The following is a 21,512-nucleotide window of genomic DNA, read 5'->3' as shown; positions in this document are numbered from 1 at the left end:
CCCATAAATTAAACTGGTCATGAGGAACTTACGAAAAGAATACATTTATGCCGCATAAAGATTATTCATTCCTAAGTTTTCGAATGTGCTTCCTCAACCATGAAAATGTTTAAAGTTCGGAAAGTGTGTGGTGATAGAAATGATGGATGATAAAAAAACATTTGAAACCGAATTTGCCCTCAATATTCAATTTATTACCCTTTGAAATGAGTCTGTGACATTGAAAATACCAATTTTCTCACTTTGATGCGTGCTCACTCATGCATGAATAAACATATCGATTTCATTTTTGCACAGAATTCTGCCCATAGGATGATAAACATTGCTGCCAAATGACATTGCTAAAGACAGCCTTGAAAAAAGTTCCACCATATTGAATAAGGGGTTACTTACTTTTAAACATATGCCCCCATAATGTACACAAGTCTATGAGAGAAGAAGTAAAAATTTTCACAAATATGAAATTAGGGTTTGTTTCATGAACGGATTTTGTTAGTTCTGCCAACAGTTATTACATGAGACTTCGCACATGGCTTCAGGGTAACACTATCCAAAAGGTGCGCACACCAAAATAACCTTTCAACACGGCACAGAGTGGGGCCAAGGCAATGAACTTTCTTCTCATTTGCATAATTTTCGAATATTGTGTGCAGACTGATGCATTAAACATCGGGATTTTAATAAAAATCAAATCAAATGAACTATGCAAGGAGGTCTGTGACAGATATCCATAGTTACAAATTGCATTTTTTCCAATAACGTAAAAAAGAGCTTATCACATTCCACATGTTCATTCAAGCGTGAATGTTTAATTAAACGCCTTTGAATCATTGAAGCATGTTAAATGGTCGTGAACATAACGAAAAAGTTGAGAAAAGATCATTTTCAGTTACCAAAATGAAACAATACTTGCCTATGATATTTGAAAATCGTATTTTTTGTTTTCAATAAATGTTCATTGAACCGTGAAACGATGAATAATCTTGAAGATACTCTTCCCAAAAATAACTGTCATATTCTTTCATTCTTATTGATACAAATTTGTAAAAAATCAAATTATAGCAAATATGGACTTGTGTCTATTCAACCGTGAAATTTAACCAAAAAAGTTGTATCGTCTTTTAGAAAGTACCTTTTACAAGCCTTATGGCTATTTTCCATGATGAGAATGTGGAATTAGTTCCAATAAAATAGAATCAAAGTCATGATATTTGGCTTGTGACTTTTGAAAAGTGACATTTTTGCCTTCTGACGGTGCTCACTGAAGCATGACGCAAAATACGTCCACAACATTTACTCAGAAGGTAGCTTATAAAAATACCTACACGCTCATGTAAAAATATATTAAAAACTCGCATTGGTTCGGAAATTATTGATGTTTGTTTAAGGGGGGGGACTTACTCTTTTTTGTATATATTGGACCATTCATGCCATGAAGTAAAAAAAGTGCGTACGTCGCGGCCATGGCATTAATAGTCATCGTTTCGCCTTTCATCCAAAATGTCCCTCAGCGTGGTTCCTGGGACCCGTTGCAAAAAGAGTTGCGTTTAAACGCAAACCAAAAAACCAATCGCAAGTCCCGAATGCGCGCTGTTGATTGGTTGAAAATCAAGTTGCGCATGATTTTTAGAGTTTCGATTGATTGTAACTCTTTCTGCAACGGGCCCCTGGTGTCTGCTGTACAACTAAATTTCACTCTCTTTAGAAATGTGTGTGTGCGCGCTTGGATGAGGGTTGGGTTTGGGTGTGTGTGTGCGTACATGTAAAATGACACCATTCTGTAATCATCTGGAAAAACTGCACCAACTATCAAGAACTTCTTATAGAAATCTCACACTATACATGTACAATCCTTGGTCAACTACGAAAACATATCTCATTATGTTTCAGTACACACGAGTATGTGTCCGCATTGCGAGTTTATCTACACAAGCTTAGAATTACATCTGTATATTCTTCACTATTTGTATCGACGTTTGGTTGATGACTGATTGATTTGTTTACATGAATTAATATAAATGAAGTTGAAAAGAGCTACTAAGTGAAAAAGGGAAAACAAATGATATCACAAAGTCAAAAAGGACTGAATAATTTGAATTCGAAGTAGTAATTGTTGCTATAAATTCAACAAATATGAAATTTGTGGAAAAGGTAAATGTTTTGACACTGAGGTATTTTTTCATAGGAATGAAATGGTGTACCATAGTCTCCAAAGATCTATTTTTAGATGGTTTGAGAAAACAAAATAGCCGAAATAACAATCACAGATGGTGTGGCAGAATAATTCTCTCTGACCTTTTGAATGTCTGAACTCTCTGAGAAACTAGCATGATGAACTTTATAATGAGAGGGATGGTAAAAACAGGAATGGAAGGAAAGTAAGGGAGCGAGAGAAAGAAAGAGAGAGAGAAAGAGAGAGGGGGGGGGGGAGAGATGTTGGATGAATCGCTGGTAGATCATTCCGTACTTAAAGGTCAAGTCCACCCCAGAAAAATGTTGATTTGAATAAATAGAGAAAATGAAACAAGCACACCACTAAAAATTTCATCAAATCGGATGATAAATAAGGAAGTTATGACATTTCAAAGTTTCGCTTATGTACACAACTCAGTGATATGCAAATCAGAGAGTCAATGATGTCCCTCACTCACTATTTCTCTTGTGTCTTATTGTTTGAATTATACAATATTTCAATTTTTAGCGAAGTGACAATAAGAACCAACTTGTCTGAACCATAAGATGTTAAACAACTGTAATTCGTCATGTTCAGGGAGGAACAAAGACTTTGCTTCCCAGGAAAATGAGGAGAAAATTAGAATATTTCTTATAACAAAATACAAAAGAAATTTGTATACCAACCAGGAAGTGCATATAACTGTTTTATGAAATAAAAGCAAAACTTCAAAATATCATAACTTTCTTATTTTACATCCGATTTTGATGAAATTTTTGGCGTTATATGCTTCTTGGATTTTTTCTTTTTATTGAAATCAACATTTTGTTGGCGTGAACTTGTCATTTGAAAAAGGCAGTCGGGTACCTGGAGGGTGGCAAAGTGTCCCTGACCAAATTTATAATATTTATTTTTGCTCGTCAGAATTCTTTTTCAGAAATTGTTGAAGTTCTTATCTTAGTTTGCATTTCATTTTATTATTTATTATTAGTATATATATTATGTATATGAATATATTTATTGTAATTATTATTTCTCATAACCTACCATTGAGTATTGCCGTGCATGGATTCTGTGCCATCATGGTCATAGCTATATGAATATAATGACCAAACAAGGTAATTTGCAAAATTCAATGGTAAATTTCATCATTATTGCGCACTAAAACAATGTGTACTGCTTCTAAAAAACAATAGGTCGAATGCACCTGCAGATTATTCTGCAACGGAAATAAGAAATCCAGGAATGACCAAAATATATTTTGGAGATCAAGTAAAGCCATAGAAGATTATATTAAAAGAAATATCAAGAGAAGTAGTATAGCTAGGAAAACAAAACATGCTCTCAAATTAACGACACCATCTAACCATGCACCCAAACGTCTCTTTCTTCTCTGTTCCCTTGTTTTTCAAATTTCTGTCTCCGTTTTCTGTCTTTTACTTTGTTATCTAGATTTGTTTTATCCATAATTTTCTCTCTCTCACTTTTTTTCGTCCCCCATTTTCATTTCTTTGAATTATTATGTTTTCATTTTTGTTTTTGAAGAAAAATACGGTGAAAGTTTCAGACAGTTGTCCTCCCTTTGGAAGGATCATTTTCAAAGAAAGTGATGATAGCTGTGGGAAACTTGATTTAAGCTTCGCCTACCAATATTCTCTATCCCAATCTTTTCACTATATTACACACACATATATACATACATACATACATATATATATATATATATATATATATATATATATATATATATATATATATATATATATATATATATATATATATATATATATAATATGAGGGTGTGTGTGTGTGTGTGAGAGGCGTGTGTATACATATATCAATAATATATATAATCAATGATAACCTGATATATAAAATCCTGTTAATTCTCTTCCCTTATACAGTTTACTATCTGGGCAAGAAAAGAAGCGATGTCTTCCGTGCACTATGCTTTAGATAAAGGAGGCAATATATTGGATTACTATAATTTCTACTTCAGTACCGAATATCCGCTTCCAAAAATGGGTACGAATATTTCGATTTTTTTTTGAAATAATATTCTGAAAACGATATCACATCTCATTCCTTTTCCCGTCGTTTTCTTCCCCTTTTTATCTTGGTTAGGAAAGTTTTTGTGGTTCCAAGCCCCCCCCCCCCTCCTCTGTACGCCAGTGCGCATTACGATGATGACCACCGTAAATAGTGGTAAAATAATCCTTGCCATACTACTCTCTCGAACATTAAATATTTTTAGCATCGAATATCAGTTATTTCTGTGGTTCGAAATCATTAAGAGCTTGTCTGTTCAAGAAATGCTTAATTATACTACTCGATTATTTCAAATTAGCATTCATTGAAGAACAATGAAATGTAAAAATTATAGTGTGAAGACAAATATTCTTACGGAAAATGATGAGCGAATAGGAATTGTATCACAGGAATTTTTCTAAAATGATCATTGTATATGTAACATTTTGATTTGTCCGTATGATTTTCATTTTTTCTTTACCATTGATCCAGCAAAATTATATCTGATTTAATTGATATTCTACTTGTCTCTCGAAGATACTGTTGCCATCCCCGACTATGGTGTTGGTGCCATGGAAAATTGGGGCCTCCTGACGTTTCGTGAATATTATCTTCTATACACACCTGGTACGTCATCTCGATCCGACCTTCAGCATATCACCTACGTCATGGCTCACGAGCTAGCTCATCAGGTTAGTCAGAACTTTGAGCAGTAAAATTCCCTATAATTTTCCAGAAAAGTCACAATAAATAATAATAATTATAAAACTTCAAAGTCACAATTTCGGATAATATTGCCATATAGGCAACTTAGGCCAGATCCTTTCTCCTCTACACATATTCTTAATTTTACCTATTTGGTAGATGATAATACTTAAGGACTTGTTTAATGTTCAAGATGGGCCTACATTACCTGTAATTCAAGCGATTGAGCAAAGCAGACGAGCTTACTTTACACATACACAGTATATATATATATATATATATATATATATATATATATATATATATATAATCCACATACGATTAGTGCAAAACACCATTGTAAGGGTGCTCGACTAGCATGACTAGAGACATGTATAGGAACGGTAAAGTTAGTAAAGTAAGTAATATTATTGTATACTGGGGATTCCCGAGACCCTGAGTTGAGCTTTTGACTTGACAACAATTATTGTGTTGTGCTTTGATTTTACAGTGGTTTGGTAACTTGGTTTCATTCGAGTGGTGGAACGACCTCTGGTTGAAAGAAGGCTTTGCAACCTACGCCGGGAATATCGGCTGCGACGTAGTTCAGCCAGACTGGGGTATGGTAAGTTACGGTCATTTTTAAATATGTAAGTTACACTCTTTTCAAACATGTGTAACATGTGTAATAAATAAATGAATAAATAAATGAATACATAATTGAATAAATGAATAGATAGATAAATGAATGAATGAATAAATAACAGGGAGTTACCGCGACTTGGGGGATTTAAAAGGCTAAGAAAAATTATCGTGGGGCGGTCTATTTAGGAAGAGAAATGATTATAGAACAGGCTGCGATAACCTTTTAAAAATACGTTGGGGCGGCTCAACACACATAATAAATCACAATAAGTTAGCCATTTCAAGCTTTTCTACACACTTGGTGAAAGAGTGTGTGTGTCTATGGAAGGGGATGGGGTGGTGAAGCCCCCGCCGACCAACGGTTCCGCCGTTTCTGCTGGAAATTCGTGGAACATGTGTGTCGGTTATACGTTTTATCTTTCATATTATATATGTCAATATGTTACTCTGGAAAATATTTACCCTCAGCGCTGTGCACTTCGCCCAAAATACAATCCATCGGGAAGAAATATTTTCTTTAAAGAAAGATGTTACATTGAATCTCGAGGCAGGTACTGTACGATATGTACATCTTGGTTGTGTTATTTTTTGCATTTTGTTTTTGCTGATTACTTTGTAATATGTATGTGAACACGGTGAAGAGAGTGACAGACAGAGAAAGTTCTCCCTGTGCCATACCAACATCCCTTGATGAAAAATCGACCATCGGTGAAACTCCATGTAGACACACAACCACACCTACACACAAGTAACTGAGATTTAGCTTTCACATAGCAAAATCATAATCAAATCGTTCAATTGAAAGTCATTCCACATCTCTTTAAAAAGACGGATTTAAATTACGATATCTAATCTACGCACCTGTCTTTGACAAATTTCTTTGTTCGAATGTCATCAGAGTTGGTCCGTTTAATTTCCATTCAATTATACCACTGGAAATATAATTCTTGGTACAGACAGATCAGTTCACTGCGAAAGAGATGTTCAAATCCCTCCAGGAAGACGCCTCTCCTTCTTCCCGCCCTATCATCGTGGACGTCTTCACTGCAGACGACATTAACCAACAATACGATGTGATCGTCTATGATAAGGTAATAGCGAGTTTTCACTCAGCGACGCAGAATGAACCCTCAAACGCAGCAAACGCAATGAAAATGCAAGTCAAATCACAATTAAGTCTTTGTCGAGTGTCGGCGAATCGGAACAACAGTTTCGTCCGACATTCGAGAGCTGACGAAATATCGCAAATAGGTCGTTTGCAGTCCAGAGTCACCGACGAAACTGTTTTTTTACGATTCAAGATGGCATTTGACAATAGATTCTCTACGTTCAAGAAAGCGTCTTTGTAGCTGTTGCGAAATCTCTTTAATCTTTATGCTCTCGCGTTAACGCTCTAACAATAATCGGGGGGGGGGGCAGGCATTTTAATTATAAAGTTGAGACTATGCTCGTAAATAAAAGCAAGTAAAATTGTTTACACGCCGGGCAATATACACTCTAAAAATAGAAAACTAAAAATGAAGTGCTAATTTAGCTCTTAAAGAGCGTGTATAGTGACTGCACTTCGGAGTGCTGATTTGTCTAGTTCAAATTTGAACGAGAAAAATGAGCACTCCGAAGTGCAGTCACTATACAAGCTCTTTAAGAGCTGAATTAGCACTTCATTTTTTAGAGTGTACACGCGTACAGTGAACATGGTAGAAAGGGTATCAGCATCAGGCCTAACATTTTCTCCATATCAATTAGAAAGTAACATTGTGAGCAATTATTTAGAGAGGTAGGCCTACGTGAAAACAAATTGGTTTGGGGTACTTTGAGTTTAAGATGATGAAAACGTGATGACTTATTTCTTTCAAAGTGATCCAGGTTCGACCGGGGTGTCCATCTACTACTGACAGAGCCCCTACACTGTTAGAAAAAATAAAAGAAGTTCCTGCAGCAGAATCTCGAGAACACCTGTAATCTTACCGAATTGCGTAATAATCATTCTGTAAATTCATAAAACAAGAATTTTTCTGCAATTTAACAGAACAGGTCTGTTTAAAAATGGGAAAAGGGTGTTTTATTCAAGGAAATTTGTAAGATTCCATACATCAAATACCAATTTCCTGTAAGATTACGCAATTCGGTAAGATTACAGGTGTTCTCGAGACTCTGCTGCAGGAACTTCTTTTATTTTTTCTAACAGTGTAGCTTGTCATGGACAAAAAGATATTAATTGCATACCAAGAGCCCGTTTCATCATGTTCATAAGGACTTGCAACTGTTGTAGCTTTGCATGCCATTAAGACATCTACTATGGTAACCTTGATTTTGATTGGCTGCTGAGCCCTGTTACCATGTTAGTTGCCATTATGGCAAAGTTACAGCAGTTGCAAGTCCTTTGTGAAACGGGTCCCAGGTTGTATAGCCTTCGTGTAGGTGTTGCTCCAGGGTCTGCTGCGGAAAGAGTTCTGTTAAATGCAACTTTAAAACAAATCTATCGCAAATCCCCCATGTGCGCATTTATTTGATTTAAAAGCGAGTTATTGCTTTTTTTAAAATCTTACTTGCGTTCGATTGCACTTCTTTCTGCAACAGGGTCACAAGAACTGTCACAGAATGCATTACCGACGGTCATTCATGTACTTGTATGCGTTGACCAATGAGACGTTGCGTGAGACTTAGGTTCAATTTAAGTCGGTAATATAGTTTCGTGTAGCTAGGTCAAACGGCAATAAGAGCGGAATAATAGTGTAACAAAATGGGGTTTACTAAGTAATTCAAACTCTAGGAACTTGTGATTGTCTAAAAAGCATTTTATACAGATAATTGTGAATCAATAAATCAAGAAGTCTATCGGATCTTTATATAATCATGTACATTATATTCCCTCTTTTTCAAAGAGCCATGATATCAACAATACATGATACTAGAATAGTAACCAACGTCATCCTCCCTCATTCGGTTTTGCTGTCATGTCTAATATGGGTTGTAGTAACCAATTAGTTTGTTTAATCCAACAGGCAGCTTCTATCATTAGGATGATACACGATTTCCTTGGCGAAGAAACATTTAGGAGAGGGTTGCAGGTGTGTATAATTTATCAGCTTTTGATTTAAAGGAGAATGAAACCTTTGGAACAAGTGGGCTTGTGTGGAAAGAGAAAAATCAAAGAATAAGATCAAAGAAAGTTTTAGGAAAATTAGACAAATAATCAGAAAGTTATGAGCATTTGAATATCGCGATCACTAATGCTATGGAGATCCTCCCATTGGCATGCGACAAGGATGTGTGATGTCACATGTGAACAACTTTCCATTTGATGGACTATAAAATACCCCAAAATGTCTCCTTTTGCTTTTTCTTAGGTGATGCAAAATATTTATCCAAGATGTATTATTTTTTATCTGTATTACATGTCCTCAGACTATAGTAAAACACATAACCTACTGATAGATGTGACAAAAGAGGCAGTTTAAGTGAAATATATACTTAAGTAATGGGGAGAGTTGTTCACAAGTGACATCACACATCTTCGTCACATTGCCAAAGAGAGGATCTCCATAGCATTAGTGATCGCAATATTCAAATGTTCGTAACGTTCTCATTATTTGTCTAATTTTTCTCAATCTTTCGTTGATCCCTTTCTTTGATTTTTCTGTTTTCACACAAGCTATCTTGTTCCAAATGTTTCACTCTCCTTTAAAAGGCAGAACACAACAGTAAATTTCAAGAGCATCATTTAGAGCCACGGACCTCTATGGGCTAAGCTTGATTTTCTATATTAAAGTTACCTAGTAGGATGATGAAAATCGTCAGCTTAAAAAATATAATATTTTACAAAAGTTGATGCCTCATAGACTAAGGTGCACTTTCAATATCTGAAATTCTATTTTCAATTTTTAACGAAATTCATTGTAATTCACGCCAAAATGGAAAATAGAGACTATCAGTTGTTTTATACAAAACAAAAAACTACCGGTATATATGTGTACCAAGACTATTGTACAATAATGCAAGTATAGTGTATGCGACTTACCCGGGGAAATTACACCCTTTAAATAATATTTTATCATTAATATACCTTTACTTTCTAAACAAATAGAACTATGGGTTATAGTATATATATATATGAAGGCCATAATGGAGATACTAACCGATAATTTCTTTGTAATAGGAAATGTAATGTAATATGTGTTTCCAATAAGTCCAAAGGGATATACGTTTTAGAGATATGTTTGCCTTTTTATCGTCTTTGATGGCGTTTCAAATATTCATGTGATTTTTTGCAGCTCTATGTTGAGAGATATCAGTACGGTAATGCAGTTAACACTGATCTGTGGAATTGTTTCACAGATGTAAGTATACCCTTTATTTCCAAACACTATATATAGATGGCTTAATTGGTGGGAGTACCGCCCCCCAGAAAAAAGTTCCTTGACCGAGAAAAGAGAGAATAATATGCAAGGAAACGAAAGGAAAAGGGTAAAATATGGACTGGTTAGTGTGTTCAAATCATGTCCTAAAATTCGATTTTCATATTTAGAAAATGTTTTTTTTTGCTCCCTCGCTAGCGACTGTTGTTGGGATTTTCCCCCTCTCACACATAATTATATCCCTTCACTAGAATGCTTTGTTGTAGGTCTTTACCATATTTCGGATTCAAACTGCTGATTTTCAATGACACAAAAAGGGTAACTCAGGAAAATACAATTCACAAGTAAATGAATAATGAAATTAGACAACTTTAATATAATAATATTAAATAATTATTATATAAAGCTTTTCATGAAATCCATATCAAAGCGCTGTACATTGTAGAACATAAAGAAATATACAAACAAAAGTGAATTCGAAAAAATCAAAGTATCAAGGACTGTAAATGGGACTATGTTGAATATTCTTTCTTCATAAGATACGCCTTTAAATCTGATGTAAACGATGTGATAATTGGGATACAATTAATGAAAGCTGGAGCCTGTCGCATAAAAAATTTTACCTTAGAAAACTCTGGTAAAAACTGAAAACTAAGGTTAGTCTGATTTCTGCCATTGACTTTAACACAGGGCAAAAACTCTGGTAAGAACAACCTGAGTTTTCTCAGGTAAAAAGTTTTATGCAAGGACCTTTCATCTATCACCAGTATGTTTAATTTTTGCTTTTCTGGACCGTTGGGAAATTTTGATTTGCAGAACGAAGGGACCTACTGGGAATGTATGCCTTGATTAATTCAGAGAGATATTTAAAGCATGTCCATGAAGAGATTTGAATGTTGCGAGTAGTCTTTTGAATTGTATACAAAATTTATTATTTGGGGAGCTAGTAAGATGTATTTGGCATTTTATGGGATTTTACTACCCCGTCATAAATAATCGCAACCTTAATCATATTTTTCTCATTTAGGCCTTAAATGGGTCGACGATTGATGTCAAGGAGGTCATGGATACTTGGACATTACAGATGGGTTATCCTACTGTCTACGTCACTCGTGATTATTCATTAGTTAATCCGGCCTTCTCAGCCAAACAGAGTCGTTTCCTCATTGACCCGGAAGCGAATACTACAACACAATACGATGATCTTGGGTATAACATCTACTCCAATTCTTTTCTAAAACAGAAAAATCGTGTTAATTTGTTGCACGTTTATTGAATGCATCCTTTATGCCAATAAGGCATCTTATCTGTAGTCCGAGCCGCCACATTTCATCTCAAATCCTCACATTTAATAATAATAATGATAATGTTTATATTTACCCAGGGTAGCAACTTCAGTTAGGAAACTGCTCTACCAGCGGGTCCTGCATAACATAACATATTATTACCCTTCTCCAATCTAAATGCTGAGCGCCTAGCAAGAAGGCAGAAGGTCCCATTTTTATAAGTCTTTGGTATGACTCGGCCGAGGATCGAACCCACGACCTCCCGTTCATGAGGCGGACGCTCTACCGCTGAGCCACCATGCCCGGTTTCATCATAAATAAAACCATGGGGAATGCAAAATAGCCGCTCTAGCGGGACTGCTTAAAGACGCGGTGCAGACTATCGGCATAAGGTGCCTAAAGTATGCAACGGTGTAATACGTCTGCATATAACAACTGGGTACAGGCCTACATATGTAGGCCTATACCCGGTTGATGTATACCCGGACGGATTGTTTGTCCGGAAAAAAAAGCTTTTTCAGTAACTTTTACGATCTATATATTTTATTATTCAATTGGAAATAATTTGAGGCAATATAGTACCAAGCACAAATATTCACAATTATTTTTGCTATTTATGCTTAATTTTTTAGAAAATCCAGAGCAATCCATGATTTTGTTAAAATCTACTTAAATGTCGGCCCTCATTCAAGATAACCGCTTATGTGCGTTCTAAATGAATTTCTATCCTACTTGCATTTTATTTAAATCAATGCAGTCAAGCGACCTATTAATAAGGTTAATGTCAAGTTACGTGGCCACTTTTCATCATTTTTTGATGGCAACATCAGACCCAAAGAACAATCTAAAAGGGGACACACTTTCTGTCTTCGTTCATGAATTTCCTACGGAAATTATTCAGATTTTTCCTCGCTAAATTAATCTCACCAAAATATGAACTCTTGCTAAAGACTTCACCAAAATTTTCATGTAGACTGAAAAATAACGTCAAGATATCGAACACGTTCGTCTCCTTCCATTTGGGAGGAGACTTGGGACACCGTGATCCACTGATATAGGGATAAAATGGCATATTATAGCATCAAGACCAGTTGTGCGACCGGAAAAGCAGTTTTAAACAGCCATTTGGAAATATTAACAAGCGTTTAATCAATTTTAATACAAAATGTTAAGCATTATTATAGAGAACAAAATAGAAGATGATTACAACTATTGAAGTCTTAAAATTTTAAAGTGCCCGGACACCCGACCCCTATCCTACATACGAGAAGCTCTTCCCGTCTGGTCCAGGGTTATAGGCATTGGTTGTCAAAGATTGATTTCTTCTTCCTGCATGTTTTATGTTTATGTTATAAAAAAAATGGCTGGCCGTTTGTATAAAAGTGATTTCAATCAGGTGACGTAACATTAACAGTTTTTTTTCATGTTAAGTTCAACGTTGTGGCCTCAGGTTGTGTTGACTCAACAGTAGTTGGGATCTTGAAATGACCCAATGAGTCTTCAGAGATTTCATCATATAATTTATGTCATATCTTTCCAAAGAGAATCTTTATATTTCTGGGTATAGGCGAGGAGATGTCACCTCTTGGTATAGGTGTTTCGTAAAGCTGTTTGTACGAAAAGAAAGCACAAGAAATGATTAAAAGTCTTGTGTAAACAGCTTTATCAAACACCCGCGAACCGAAAATCAGACACGAATTGGAAATCTAGCCTTAGAATATAATTGGTAAACCTACAATGTTATTATCCATCAATGCATCAATACCCGTTTTCAGTTCATCCTCTAACAATCTGACCATTTCTTCCAGCTATACATGGTACATACCGATTAGGTATACGACTAAGGGAGAGGCGAACTTCGACAGTCCTCCTCTTCAGTGGCTAACCCCAAACTCATCTGGTGGTAAGATCATAATCATATATTAACAACAACAACAACAAAAGAATCTGTGTCTCATCTCACGTTCATCATCATCATCATCATCATCATCATCACAAATCTTTAAGTCCGGTTTTGTTTCTGTCCCCATGAAGGGGGGAGGGGGGGGGGGCGGATTCCCCATCACACTCGCAGCAAAACCCCCTCGATCCACTTTGCCAGATTCACGTCATCTTCAATCCTCATAAAAATCCTCCTACTCGACCTCCTCCTTTACCTTTCTCTTCTTTGCCTGTCTTTCTCCTCGAACCATGCACCCTCCTTAAAGCATGCGGCTTCGTGATTATGCTTGGGCATTACCAAGAAGCGTCCATGCCGCTACAGTTAACCACATAGGCCTACTGCCATACTTGATTCTAACTGGCCAGCTAATTCGACGGTAATAATTAGAGAAAAAAAGGTGACAAGGTGCTCATTGAAAATGATCACTGGGTCACCATACTCGTTTGTATTCTAGCTCTTCATCCTGGTTATGTCCCTTTGTTCATCATTTTCTTGGTTTTTATTCAGTTACAACGCCTATCTTGGGATCCTCGGCAGATGAGTGGCTTTTAGTAAATATCAACGCCTATGGATATTACCGGGTTAACTATGATGAGCATAACTGGCAGTTGCTGATATCACAGCTTCTATCGAATCGTGAGGTAGGGATGCATGCTTCACATTTCTCATGCTTACTAAGACATTTTCATAATCGCCATCAACGCTCTTGACAGGGAACTTTCTGCAGAGCTCAATAGAATGTGATTTGTGAACATGGCGCTGGGGAAGCAGGGTGTGGGTTGCTCTTTTTTGTCAATTTTTCTTGACATACTGAAAATCTGCATTCGGGGATGAAGGATACCAGCTAGCCAGCACATCGATGAAAACATCGTTCCCAGGGGCACTGGTTGTGAACGTCAAGTGTGTGTTTGATTCGGACAGATCTTCATTATCACTGTGAATATGCACTGCACTGCACGAACTTAATCCTGGTGAAGAAAGAATTATGGCACATTGGCAATTGCGGGACAGGCGAGATCTGCTAAATATGCTAAAAGTGATTCACCAAAATTGGCCGCAAAATTGTCAATTTTCTCAGTTTCGCGACAGTATTTTTTTCATATGCATCGATAAACATGACGTATTACCGAGCAATCTCCATACTCATGACATTTACTTGATAATATCTACTTCAAATGAAAATTCATCAACTTTACGACAAAGTCGTCATCCAAGACTTGGTATAATGGTATAAGATGGTTTTGGAGTATACTTAGTATACTCCAAAACCATCTTATACTATTATACTAATTGAGGGTGACATAGATCTAATATGAAATGATAATGCTGGGTCAGTGGATAAGTGTCCGGAGTTTGAACCACAAGGTCTAGGGTTCAAAACTCGCATCCTTTGGCAAAGGTGTAGTAAATGATGGGTACCAACTAGGAAGGAATTACTTGAATGCTCGAGCGTCCAATCAGGGTAGCGTACTCAAGCCGTGATTATACTATGCAGCGCTTACATTTGTATTAAGCGTTATAAGGCATATTATTAATACCTGATTTGAATGAATTCTGCTCCTATTGACATACAGGCGATACCTATATCAAATCGTGCAGAACTTATCGGCGACGCCCTGAATCTAGCGAGAGCTGGTGACTTGGATTATACCATAGCCCTCAACCTCACCCGCTATCTATCCGATGAGAGGGAGTACGTCCCCTGGTTGACCGCAACCAAGGTCCTCGGGTACATCAATCTCATGCTGTCTAGAGCTTCAGCCTTTGGGGCTTTCCAGGTGAGTCGCTTGACCATAAGAGGATCAGGGGAATGAGGACACCTATTTGCACCCCCCAAATAAAAGAGAGAAAAGAGCTAATGAAGGGCGGAAAAGAAAGAAAAAGAGGAAAACGTAGAACAGAAACAACGGCAATGAAAGCAGGAAAAATAAAAGAAAAGAGAAAGAAATGAAGATAAGAAAGAATTTTTCTTTAATTGAATTCATTAGTTTATTTCATTTCTGTATCCATTGTTCAACAAATAGTAAAATTCCTTCACTGTAGAGTAGAAAATTGTGAACTGGGTCCCGATTCACAAAGAATTGTTTTGACAACACAATTTATGTTTAGCAAATTTACTCTCAGCCAATCAGATTAAAGGAATTCAGTAGCTTTTAACTATTTGTTGAAATACAAAGTTTTATGAGACGGGTCCCAAGTTTGATTTCAAGTGGCGTTTTGCTCATTTAAATAATTATGCAGAATGAATACATTCCCCGTTTTACCAGTTCTTTCTTTTCAATAATGAAATGAAAAAATGGAATCGAATGCATAATCGGATAAACGTGACAGTTCAAGTTTTGCCGAGTTTCGAGTTTTAATTTCCCAGTCTCATAAACGCCACTCCTATTCGAAAATGGCAAAAGTCCCGTCGCCAATATGCCACTTGTCTTTGCTATTTTATATATGCGACTCCAAAATATATATGCGACACTGGAATGTGGAATGACCTATAACATTCTAATGGGTGTAATCATCGAATGAGTTTTGTTCATTCTGTTGCTTTTATAGTCAAGAATTCTTGGTGTAAAACTGCTGTAAATTATGGAAGAGTTGTTTCACTAAAGGGCAGTTGAGAGACTGTTTTTTCTAGCTCTGAAATTTGCGAATGCTGAGTTAAATCACATTATATGTAAATATGTATATTTATTAAAGATTTTATTGGTGTCATTATTGTCTTTCTTGTCTACCTTTTCATATTAGAGATACATGTCAAGGCTTGTTGAACCTTTCTACAGGGATGCTGGATTATATAACTCGGAAAGCAATCATCTTCAACAGTAAGAAAACCATCAGTAATGTTTTTCACTGTCGAATAACAGGATTTCTATTCGGACCTCTTTAAGCCACAACATGAATTGCATTACCACAAATAAAAGTTGGAAATTTATTCTTCATATAATCATGTTATCGCTCAAAATGGAGCTGTTTTCCACTAATATCAAATCCCCAATAAAATCAGTTATTTGTATCAACTAACATTCACGGAATCTTATAATTGGCCTTCTAATTGGCCTTAAAATTACCTTCATCATGTTTATCTGGCTTCCCGGATACTATATTTTTATTTATAGTTGTTATTTTGATTGATAATATTTTCAGGTCTTAATGTTGAAATAGTTATTAATCCATTTATAGAGCTCAATGAAAATTATATGTAATCATGTACAGATTAGCTCGTGTTGTCGCTGAACAGGAAGCTTGTAACTATGGCAACCGTGATTGCATCACGAGAGCAACATCCATGTTTGCAAGTTGGATGAGGAATGACTCGTATAATACGTAAGTTGAACATTTCATTATTTCATGAGTATCTTTTAAGGAATGGACAAAATATGACATCGTAAGCGTGTCCTGTCTTTAAACTTCTGACGAAATGCAATTCAGATAAATATGATTTATAAGGATCCCCTCATTCCGGGGGGGGGGGGGTTAAGGGGGACCAATGATCTTGTACTATTTTTTTCAAAGTTTGAACCAAGAAGGGGGACGGGAAATACTATTTATCATTATTATTTTTGGGGGTATTTAAGTCTTCATTCACAATGAGGAAGCACTTGTACTCCTGATCCAAACTATTATGAGGGATGTATGACAAGTTGTTTCAAGTGTTTTATTTTTTGTAGACAGTTTAGATAATTTCAAAACAATTTAAACAATTTCTAAAGTACGTTTAACAATTTGTTCAAGTGACAACATGCTAACATTAATTTTTACTCTGTAGTGATTTAAGTCTGCGATTTATGACTTTATTTATTGAACTATTGTTGGAAATTAGAATTTAAGAATACCAAATTCATTACGGCTCTGTTAAAAATCACAGTATTCCACCAGATCAGAAGAAGCACGTGTATTGTACTGCAATCGCAATGGGTGGGGAGACAGAGTGGTCCTTTGCGTTCGATAAGTATGAATCAACCCTCGTTGCCAGTGAACGAGCCTTACTACTGCAATCCCTGGCGTGTGCCAAACAGCCCTGGATACTCAGCAAGTACGTTCTTTAACACTTCATCACGTGATCATGCGTCAACTCCTTGGTGGCAGAAAGACGGATACGTCGACGATTAATACATTCTGTGATTTCCTATGTGAAATTTAAAATGTATTATGTCGATATATGTGTATATATATATTTTTTTCTGCTATATGTTTCAATAATTAAAAAACAAAGAAGAAATTTATCACGTAAAATCATATTTCAATTAGAATATAAGAATGTATGTGTGCATATGTTATTCATTATGTCATTTGCTTATCATGTTAATATGCTGATAAAAAAATTATTACACTTGTATATACGTTTTTATTGGAAATGAATAAATCAAATCTAATCAAATCAAATGACACTGCTAAATAGCCAGGGATATGTGTGAAGTTTATGCAAAAGAAAACCAGGCATGCCGACTTGATAATTGACACAGAGATGAAAAAAATCACAATATGAAGATAATCTATTTTGTATTGATTGGCCCGTTGTTCTTATAATTCTATCATTTTGTATTAAACTTCTATTACATTTCTATAGCTCGTCATTACTGTATGACGATGTTTGCGTTTGCATTCCTCCATTGCTTTTTATGATTTTCGGCAAGGAGCGCATTTCATTAAGCTCATTGTGAGATAGAAATGAGTTTTACGCAGGGATTATTACCATTTCTTGTGTTAAAAGAATTATCTCTATGTACTTAACTAAGAAAGCGTTCCAGTCGAGCGTGAAATCGTCCATATCTTTACGAACTGCCATTTGAAACACCCTCCAGGAATCTCGTGCATTTTAACATATTGACTCAAACAAACCCGTTTGCACTCATTTATTTACAGATATCTAGGGATGATAACTGATGGAGTGATTAGATCCCAGGATGCCGACTCTGTTTTAGAGTATGTAGCGAAAAACCCGATAGGATACGATCTAGCTTGGCGCTTTTTCCAGAATAATTGGGATTTCTTTAGAAAAACGTAAGTATTTTCATCACCATCACCTCATGAATTCTATTCTACCATGGTCATCATCATCATCATCATCATCATCAACATCATCACCATCATCAACATCATCACCCTCATCGTAGTCATCCACATCATCATAATCATATCATCATCATAATCAACATCATCAACAACATCATCATCAACATCATCACCATAATCAACATAATCATCATAATCAACATCATAATCATCATCATTGTAGCCATCATTGCTGTCACATTCGTCGTCTTCCTATTAATTCCTTATAATCATCACATACAGCATAAATGTAGTTTCATCATCAATTTTTCATCACCATTCACATCCTTTTCATCATTATTACCATCGTCAACAGCAACAGGCTCTGTCTGTTTTCCATTATCGGTTGGATCTTAGCTTCCAATTCCTTCAACTATTCAGAGTCTGTTCGGCTAAAAGTATGCCAGTTTCAATTATAACTATCATCTATGAAACAGCATGCGCATCGCAAAAGTATGTGTGTGGGTGGATGTGTGTGGGGTGTTCTTTTCGAGAGGGCGAAATGTTTTTTTTTTGTATCTTGATGTATTCATATCTACCTTAGATTGCGGCAAGAAAGCGCACTTAGTCAAAATAGGTGCAAACAGATATTTACACCATCAGATTACGTTCCTGCCTGAAGCATAGATCATAGATTTATAGATATGTCCTGATAGAGTTATTCCCCCCTGGTCCTTTTTGGTACCATGCTCATACGGAATTTGGCATCCACGACTGACTTCGAGGCAATCTCTAGAAGGTCGTAAAATCTCAGTTGCGTCAGGTTGCTGGGAGAAGAATCAAACAAAGTGAGAAAACTGTTATTGTGTGCACACAAAAAGACACCTACATACACACATTCACACCACATTAACACATCACTTTTCTCGGACACACATACCCACTAAAAACACCCACCTTCACCCCCACACACGCTTGTTAAAAAAGCTTCCTAATCCCTCATGAAGTAGTGTTTACATTTCCTCATCTCCTTATCTCATTGGTTATGTCTTTCGTTGATTACCAGTGGCCAACTGTCTCATAAATTACCTTCTAAATTTGCTTGCCTGATTTGGGAAGCAGTTACTTATTTTGGACCCTTCACAAATGTGTGGTGGAAGGGGTGGTTGTTTCTGTGACGAATGATGGTTAGGTTTCATTTCCATATATATCAAGATACTAAAAACATTCTCTCTCCACACACATGCATACCCTTTAAATGTTCATACTTTATACAAGACAATTTCGAATTGATGGGACATGTTTTGTGACTCACTCTGTATATGTACATGATGTAGGATATATCTATTCTATTTTTTTTGCAAAATAACGTAAAAAGGGACTTGTTAATGACTTTTTGTAGTGAATCAAGGATTTGATACATGTATCTCACAAAATGCAAGCGTAAGGTGGGAGCCAAAAATGTTTGATGTTTGATCTGAAATATAATGAAATACAAATAATGATATTTTACTTGTACCCCGACTGAGTGAATTGAAACCTGATTTGAAATATCTGCACATTCGTCACTGATGGTGATTTTTCTTTTGTGTTATTGTTTATTCTGTGTGGGTTTTTTGGTCTCTGGCACGCGTTAAAGATATTAAGAGAACACATTGCACAACGAAGAGGCACATTGCGTGGCCAAAAGGGCCACCTTTCAGTGCCCTTGGGAAGGCACAAATAACTCATCTGCACCTTTTTCGTAACCACATGTTCACATGCAGGAGATCCAAGGGAGCCGAAACGACTGCGGTTCCCTTATTGACGGCGCATGGCGAGAATAAATGAGTGAAAAGAAACATGTAAAGAACAAAAAATAATAGGAGTAAAAAATAAGGAATTGAATTAAATAAGGGACGTGAATAATTGGGAAAAGTATAACTATCAAGTCAATATATGAAAAAATATTTCTATCGCATTTTGCGTTCGAGGGTGAAGAATAATGGTTTATTTCTTTTATTATTTACAGCTACGGCAGTACTTTATTTCATTTTGCCGATCTTATCAAAAAGGTCACTGCCTATTTCAACACGGAGTTACAACTCAGAGAGGTAATTCTTTTCTTACTTCATTTTCGGAGTTCACTTCACTTCAGGGTTTGGCCTCTTTAAAATCAAACCATTTATTTAAAAGTAGAAAATCTAAAAGCAATTCTGTTTTTAAAAACTTTATTATTTTTTCAAATGCTGATAAATGTTCAGCATTTGAAAATACTGCGTGCTAAATTCCATTTGATTTTACCAATGTATAACTCGGCTCTGCAAAGCCGAATTCTGCTCATATCCCGAACGCATCTTTGAAAAATTATGTCTATTACAATTATAATTATTATTATCATTATTATTGTTATTATTATCACTATTATTATCACCAAAATTATTAGTATTATTACTATCATTGTTAGGCCATATTATCATGATTATTGTTTAGTCACTTTTTCTGGGGGAGGGGTAGATAGTCCAATTAGCTCTTCCTCTTTGTTTTCCAATTTTGACTGAAATTCATGTGCAACGGAAAAATAAACCTGTGCAAAAGCTGACGATATATTCCCTTACGGTCTTGGAAACCGCATCCAAATGCAATTAGATAGAAATTTCAATGGAAACTAATCCCTGGCAGTCCATGTTGCTTGTCAATTATTGCCTTCTCCTTTCTACCTATGATTAAACAATCTGTATACTGAATTTATTTTTTCAGCTTGAGGACTTTATATTGCAGCATCCTGACCAGGGAACGGGTGCCAGAGCGTTTGTCCAGGCCGTACAGCAGACCAAAGCTAACATCAGATGGGTACGACGTTATCGGGAGAAAGTGCATGCATGGCTTCAACAGGAAAATGAAGGTTGAGTCTTGGGAGTTGTTTCACCAACACCAATGTGCACTTGCTTTTTCGTTTCTTTGTGGCAGGCATTTCAGATCTTTTTAGATGTTGATCTGGCTTCGGTCCTTCATGGGAAGTTCCCGTAGGGATATCCAGGGTGACCAGATTTCACAAAATGAAATACGGGACAATCGACAAAAAAATCAACAAAGAAGGCTACACAATGTTACACCTGTGAACAATTATAAAGAATTGGAAGGGATCGAGGCCGTGAAGGAAAAAATAAAGGAGAGAAAGAAAAGACGAAAGAAAAGAGATGAATTGAGAAGAAAGAAAGAAAAAATTAAGGGGAAAATGAGGGAAAATATAAAAATATAAAGAAAATTAGAATAAAAGGATGAAAGAAAGAATAAAAGAGAAAAAAAAGTTTCCGTCATTCTTTGAATTGAATAAAGAAAGAAAGGAATTGAAGAAAAATACATGTGTTAAAGACAAAATAAAGGAGAGAAAGAAAAAAAAGTAAGAAAAAGGAGGAGGAAAGAAA

At 36.0% G+C, this 21,512-nt stretch overlaps 1 protein-coding gene across 1 annotated transcript in view; it reads left to right on the top strand.

Annotated features, from left to right (window-relative positions):
* Positions 1-21,195, top strand: part of LOC121414118 (aminopeptidase Ey-like) — a 39,335-nt gene extending 18,140 nt beyond the window's left edge. The window contains exons 4-19 of the mRNA XM_041607183.1: positions 4,078-4,198; positions 4,739-4,893; positions 5,397-5,510; positions 6,487-6,621; positions 8,536-8,601; positions 9,805-9,870; positions 10,916-11,097; positions 12,983-13,077; positions 13,624-13,757; positions 14,691-14,894; positions 15,859-15,935; positions 16,327-16,437; positions 16,979-17,146; positions 17,977-18,114; positions 20,117-20,198; positions 20,845-21,195. Coding sequence (XP_041463117.1) covers positions 4,078-4,198; positions 4,739-4,893; positions 5,397-5,510; positions 6,487-6,621; positions 8,536-8,601; positions 9,805-9,870; positions 10,916-11,097; positions 12,983-13,077; positions 13,624-13,757; positions 14,691-14,894; positions 15,859-15,935; positions 16,327-16,437; positions 16,979-17,146; positions 17,977-18,114; positions 20,117-20,198; positions 20,845-20,994 — 1,998 coding nt within the window. The 3' untranslated portion in view covers positions 20,995-21,195. The remainder of the gene's footprint in view (positions 1-4,077; positions 4,199-4,738; positions 4,894-5,396; positions 5,511-6,486; positions 6,622-8,535; positions 8,602-9,804; positions 9,871-10,915; positions 11,098-12,982; positions 13,078-13,623; positions 13,758-14,690; positions 14,895-15,858; positions 15,936-16,326; positions 16,438-16,978; positions 17,147-17,976; positions 18,115-20,116; positions 20,199-20,844) is intronic.
* The last annotated feature ends 317 nt before the right edge of the window (positions 21,196-21,512 follow it).

The sequence above is a fragment of the Lytechinus variegatus genome, chromosome 4 (assembly GCF_018143015.1).
Source record: "Lytechinus variegatus isolate NC3 chromosome 4, Lvar_3.0, whole genome shotgun sequence".
Taxonomy (NCBI): domain Eukaryota; kingdom Metazoa; phylum Echinodermata; class Echinoidea; order Temnopleuroida; family Toxopneustidae; genus Lytechinus; species Lytechinus variegatus.
Note: the sequence above shows the minus strand (reverse complement) of the source record. Positions and strands in the feature narration are given on the sequence as shown.